Below are 6,490 nucleotides of genomic sequence, written 5' to 3'. Positions count from 1 at the left end.
TCAATGGTACCTGTTGGCATACTGACAACTTTTAGTGTTTTTTTTTACTTGGAAATAATCAAATATAATGGCCAATCAAGGTAATATCTTGTATGAAATTTACTCGAAAGACAATTATTTGTTGAAAAGTGTTTGCAGTCTGCTGACTGTGACTCCAACGATGTAAGAAAATATCTGTTAAATGCTGCGAGTCCAAAATGAGGGTTCAACTTTGTTTCCTGCAGGATTTATTTTTCATGTCGAGGCAGAAACACCGACCGCACGACAAACTGAAGCATTATCACACGAGAAAAGTAACATAAAAACAATCCAGGTAACGAGTTTTCTAATATCATCTCATCTTGACAGTAATTTTCTAAAATGTTAATAAAATGCTGCAATAATTAAAGTTAGAAGTTGAAGGTTTGTGGTGCTGCCACCCTGTGAATCTATGTTTGATTGTTTTTGTCTCTTTTTTTATTTATTTTTTTAATAAATTCTAGTTTACTTGATAAGTTGAGCTGTTCCAGCTCTTTAAGTCAGTGCTGCCCAAAGTTGGAGTCTGGACCACTCAGTGGATCATAAAACGCCAAGGGAGGGGGCTTAAGACGAAGTCCTGCTGTAATAACTGCTAAACTAAAGATAAAGTTGTCTTGAATTGTTAAAAAAAACAAAAAAACTAGAGTCATAGAGTTATTCTACCAGTTTATTAATATAAATGTTTATTATGAAGTTATTTTGTTGTTTAGGATTTCACTGATTTCAATTATATATAGATCCAGCTGATCTATACACAGGTAAGGAATCTCAGGGTCACGTGTTTTATATTAATATATTTTTCAGTATTTATTGCTGTTTTATTTCTTATGGCTCAATTCTGTCAGCAACGATTATATGAGCCAAATGTGTATCTTTAATGCATACGAGCCAAATTTATGTTTTTGTTGTTGGTGTATTAGTCTTTTGTAGCCTGGTCAGAGAATTTCATCCAAGAAGCAGAAACAAAGCAACCTTGAAAACAGCTAGAAGATGATTTATTTATTATTTTGCTTAAGCTAAAACTTTCAATAAAGGCTTTTTTTTGGTCCAGCTTGATGTGCTCTTTTGCCATTTATTCCGTGTGTGTGTGTGTGTGTGTGTTGGATCATCCTGACATTCCAGCTCTGTTGTCCTTCTCTTGAACTCTGATCATCATGATTCATAAATCATCACCTCCTATCAGTTCATCGGAGCGATAACACTCATCCAAGGCTCTGCATGAGGTTGGAGGCAGAGCGGAGAAATAATCCGACCCACAGCATTATGTGCCACATCTGTGGACGAGGCTGACCAGCAGCATCTTGTTAGGACCATGAGGAAAGTTTCCACTGTGAGTGTCAGAGCGCAGGGCACTTGCGGGTCCAGATTTTTAGGCGTTGCACCCCAGAATGGTTTTTGCGTGACCGCAGCGGGGACTGTGATGGATGGAGACGTAGATGGAGGTAAGAGATCTGTGAAAGCCGTCAGAAAGAGGGGCGTGGATGGACGGGTGCGCCGCTTTGAGGAGATCCCCCACACGGGGAGGAACGGTTGGATCAACCTGGTGAAGTTCTGGAGGGATAATCGTTTCCAGCAGCTCCACAAGCACATGGAGGGGACCTTCAACGCCCTTGGCCCCATCTACAGGTAACATGATTTCTCCAATATGAAGCAGTGCTCCATGCTTACAGCTGCCTGTGTTTGAAGGGAGAGCGTGGGCACTCTGAACAGTGTGAACATCTTGATGCCATCGGACATCAGCGAGCTGTTCCAGTCGGAGGGGCTGCACCCTCGGCGGATGACCCTGCAGCCGTGGGCAACGCATCGGGAGACACGCAACCACAGCAAGGGACTCTTCCTCAAGTCAGTGCCACGTCTGGGTTTTAATGAATGGATGCAAATGTAAAACTAAACTTGGTTCAAGACCAAATCTTGGGTCTAATCTTACGAGTGTTGGAAACTGGTTTGTTGTTCAGCTTCCAGACAGATAAGTCCATGTGGACTGGGTCAAAACAGTGTAGTATGTTGGTTTCTGCCTGTTCCTCTCGTTCAGAGGATGCATGCCAGGAAGACGCCCACAATAAGGAAGGAAGAACCCTCCTTTTTTTTTTCTTCCAAGTGGGATTTACCTGCAGTTGCACTGAGAGTTGAGACATTCAAATGTTCTAATCCAACTAAAAAGCTTGGAGTATCAGAGATTTATCCCAAACTATCAAACTAAACGCTGGATTCTGAGTTTCCCATGGTGCAGCATTGATTTTTAAAACTTTGTGTCTGAATTCAAGCCCTGGAATGATTGGGTTTGCACACTGACCCTTTTTAAAGTCAAATTAAAGATAAGCAGTATAATAAATCAGTTTCTATTATTGTATTGTCTTCTGTTGCATCACATTGCGCTGCTTTGCTTTATATTATAATCTATTATATGTTTTATATAGTCAAACAGCTCTGAATCAGTTTTTCCCTCTGAAGCAGAAGCCGTTCTTTGCTCCACGATGAAGTGAGGCAGGCTGGTTGATTTTAGTGCCCCCGCTGTGACTCTCCTCTCCACAGGAATGGCGAGGAGTGGAGATCTGACCGCCTCCAGCTCAACAAGGAGGTGATGTTGAGTGCCGCCGTGAAGCGCTTTCTGCCCCTCCTTGATGAAGTGGCGAAGGACTTCTGCAGAATGCTGCAGATGAGAGTGGAGAGGGAGGGAAGAGGAGAGGAGGGGAAGCGCAGCCTCACCATCGATCCCAGTCCTGACCTTTTCCGATTCGCGCTGGAAGGTTGGGGAGCAACTTCATCACCCTGTTTTTCATCTTTTTTATTAGCTGAAGTGTGCATCATTTATTTTTATATAACTGCAAAGCAAGGTAGGGGGTGTATTACTGGTGCACTCCTCGGTTCCACTCCTACACCCAGAACCATCAGCTTGCTTACAGGAAGCTCATACTCAGCCCGACCATCAGGAATTCAGGTCACAAACCGTGACGTAGTATTCTGATCCCACACAATCTTCTTTTATTTTATGTAAAAACGTTTCCACCAGACTTCGTTCTAACCCGAGGCGACTCAGCCCGTAACATTCATGGTGTGGAAGGAAAAAGGCTAGATGAAAGCTGCACGTTCATTTATTCCGTGTCTATCTGCACGCTGCTACGTTCATGGGTGTGAATCCTTGTGTGACTCAGCGCCGCACACACACACACACACACACACACCTCTCTGTGTACGTGAGCGTGAAGCTGATGACTCTGAGTCATGTTGCACCGATCCAAATGGACTCATGACAGGTGCACAACCAGAGACGGCGAAACTCCATTGCAGGGGTTTATGTGAGGATAATTTAAAACGAGCACATCTGGTAGTCAAAAAATGTACGAGCTCTTTTAATCGATTATATAAATTAAATATACTTTTTTTTTTTTTTTGATCAGCTGAAAAGTGGTCAGTGCTGGGTTTATTGTTCCCTGAAGTGTTTGTGTTCGGTTTATTTTGTCTGCTCACGTCATATCTTCCACCCTCCCGTCTGTCTTCGGCCCCGTAGCCAGCTGTCACGTCATTTACGGAGAGCGTATTGGCCTCTTCTCCTCGTCTCCTTCCCCGGAGTCTCAGAAGTTCATCTGGGCAGTGGAGCGAATGCTGACGACCACCCAACCTCTCCTCTACCTCCCCCTTCGCCTGCTGCTCCGAATAGGTGCCCCTTTGTGGACCCAGCACGCCACAGCATGGGACCACATCTTCAGTCATGGTGGGAAGAACTGTAGGCACCAGTTAGTCTTTAGTTCATCTCTGTTTGAATCCGTTGTCTTTTGTTTTCTGGCCTGTGTGCTTCGTCCAGCTGAGGCGAGGATCCAGAAGGCCTACCAGCGCCTGACGTCCTCCCAGGGTCAGGGGTCTTTGAGCGGGGGCCAGTACACTGGAGTTCTGGGGCAACTAATGGAGAAAGGGCAGCTATCTTTAGACCTGATCAAAGCTAACATCACTGAGCTGATGGCTGGAGGCGTTGACACGGTTTGTGTGTGTTTATGCATTTGTTTGTCTTTCTAGTGTGTGTGTGTGTGTGTGTCACCTCTGATCCGATCCTCTCTGCAGACAGCCGTCCCCCTGCAGTTTGCTCTGTTTGAGCTGGGACGCAACCCAGAGGTTCAGGACATGGTTAGGCAGCAGGTGAGGACATCATGGGCGCAGGCGGGCGGGGATCCTCAGAGAGCCCTGCAGGGGGCACCGCTTCTGAAAGCCACAATCAAAGAAGTTCTCAGGTACAAAATCTCAGGATTTAGTTAGAAAAGGGTTTTATTTGTCCCTGTTAGAAAGTTGTATCAATTTTTTAGTCCACTCATCTGCACCTTCAAAAAGATTTTTGTTCATTGTGGATGCTACTTTTATCATCTGTCAGTCATCTAATTATGCATTTCAGACACTTTTAACATTAAGCTACTCAGTTGCCATTGAGCAGGGTGACATTTAGTAAAAAAGCTGTAAACATATAAAATAAATACACTTACCAGCCACTTTATTAGGCACATTTAATCAATCTAATGGCAGAAACTCGATGTCTTTAGACATGTAGATGTAGGAAGACGACTTGCTGAAGTTCAAATTAGGCATCAAAATAGAGAAGAAATGGGATTTAAGTGACTTTGGATGGAAGTGTTGTTGGTCTGAATATTTCAGAAATTGCTATTCTACATGGATTTTTACACACAAGCATGTCTAGATTAGAGAATGGTCAAAAAAAAAAAAAAGAAGTAAATTTCCAGTGAGCTGCATTTGTGTGGACAGAAACAAAAACCTGGTTAATGTCAGAGGTTAGACAGCAGACAGACAGGCATGAAAAACATTTCCTGCTCTGATGGGTCTCAATTCACTGGACTCCATCAGTCTCCACGGACATCTGATCTAAACCTAATCGAGCTCCTCTGGGATGTGGTGGAACGGAAAATTCACATCACGGAAAAAAAATAAAAATAACCGGAGCGTTAAGTTAGGTGGCACTAAAAAAAATAAAAAATGTTTGCAGTCTCCCAAACATCTCTGCTATAGTTTATCAAATTGCACAAAACAAACAAAAAATCTGGGTATTTTGTGGAAGTGACAGTTGTTCTGGTGACCTGCAGTCTGATCAAACACATTCTTCTGAAACTTCTCTCCAGACTTATACTTATGTATGATTTAGATTTGAAGCAGCAACTTTTAGTGACTTTTATTTAACCTGAAGCACAAAAACACCATCTGTGACTTGAGAACAGTAAATTACCTGGAGTGATGGAGAAATGAATGAAACTTATCTGTTTTGGATCAGTGGAGCAGGAAAAACAATCAGTGCACCAACATTAGGAACATTTGTCTAAAACACGCTCAGGATTATTAGAGTAATTAGATTAATTTTGTTAGAACTGACATTGACCATGCAGGTATAAAAAACATGAACACAAACATTTGTTTGTTTCAGGTTGTACCCAGTGGGGATAACGGTGCAGAGGTATCCAGTCAAAGATATTGTTCTCCAGAACTACCACATACCTGCAGGGGTGAGCGTGCACACTGCTGCTCACTTTCCTGACATTTTCCATCTCTTACCATGTGCACACAAACACAGTCCGCTTCACCGAAGGTCACAAGTTTGTCCACCCTTCCACAGACGATGGTCCAGGCCTGTCTGTACCCGATGGGGAGGAGTGTCCTGGTGTTCGAGGATCCACTGCGCTTCCATCCCAGCCGCTGGATCAGCAGCAGGGAGGACGGCCGGAGAGGGGAGGGGGCCGCGTTTCGCTCACTGGCCTTTGGGTTCGGGGCGAGGCAGTGCGTCGGGAGGAGGATCGCTGAGAACGAGATGCAACTGCTGCTCATGCATGTGAGTCACAGCAGAGGAGGAAGGAGAAAGGCAACAAGGAAGGAAGGATGAGAGGAGGGATTAGAAAGACAGGATGTGATGGGCTGCTGTTCAACATTTGATGAGCTCCAACCTCCTGCTGCCCTTGGGTCAAAACAACCCATAAGGCCTTAGTTTTGAAACAGAGCACCAGGACGATTCAATAGTGTCAGAGATTCAGAAGTAAAACTAATACAAATGATAAACGAGCAAAAATCCTGAATTTAATATTTCCCATCTACTATGTGAACAAAAGGAATCCGGGCACACAAAGTCACACAAAGGAGCAAAACCTAAAATATACACTAAACAATCACAAATGACTTCTAACACCAAAATGTGAGTGGAAAAGCTGAAGCACCCACACCTGCCTCCACCCTTATCTGGGCCCCCAACCCCCACCATCTGCACCCCTGGGTGCCCCAGATGGCAGCTCTCTGCTCCACACAGAGGGCTGTGGTAGCTCAGTGGTCTGTGGTTGTGTCAGGAAGGACATCTGGCATAAAAACAATCACCAAGTCTTTGTTCAAGTTAGTTTGCTGTGGCGACCCCTGAAGAAAAATAAAATATAAAAAAATAAATTATATATATGTGTGTGTGTGTGTGTGTGTGTGTGTGTGTGTGTGTGTGTGTGTG

General features: G+C 44.0%; 1 protein-coding gene across 1 annotated transcript in view; it reads left to right on the top strand.

The window, feature by feature from the left end:
- Positions 1 to 1,317: 1,317 nt before the first annotated feature.
- Positions 1,318 to 6,490, top strand: part of LOC119410002 (cytochrome P450 11B, mitochondrial) — an 8,867-nt gene continuing 3,694 nt past the window's right edge. The window contains exons 1-8 of the mRNA XM_037676904.1: positions 1,318 to 1,644; positions 1,705 to 1,860; positions 2,551 to 2,765; positions 3,527 to 3,730; positions 3,821 to 3,993; positions 4,075 to 4,241; positions 5,435 to 5,513; positions 5,624 to 5,836. Coding sequence (XP_037532832.1) covers positions 1,331 to 1,644; positions 1,705 to 1,860; positions 2,551 to 2,765; positions 3,527 to 3,730; positions 3,821 to 3,993; positions 4,075 to 4,241; positions 5,435 to 5,513; positions 5,624 to 5,836 — 1,521 coding nt within the window. The 5' untranslated portion in view covers positions 1,318 to 1,330. The remainder of the gene's footprint in view (positions 1,645 to 1,704; positions 1,861 to 2,550; positions 2,766 to 3,526; positions 3,731 to 3,820; positions 3,994 to 4,074; positions 4,242 to 5,434; positions 5,514 to 5,623; positions 5,837 to 6,490) is intronic.

The sequence above is a fragment of the Nematolebias whitei genome, chromosome 5 (assembly GCF_014905685.2).
Source record: "Nematolebias whitei isolate Nwh7 chromosome 5, NemWhi1, whole genome shotgun sequence".
NCBI lineage: Eukaryota > Metazoa > Chordata > Actinopteri > Cyprinodontiformes > Rivulidae > Nematolebias > Nematolebias whitei.
The sequence above is the reverse complement of the archived record's forward strand: the minus strand, read 5'-3'. Positions and strand labels throughout refer to the sequence as shown.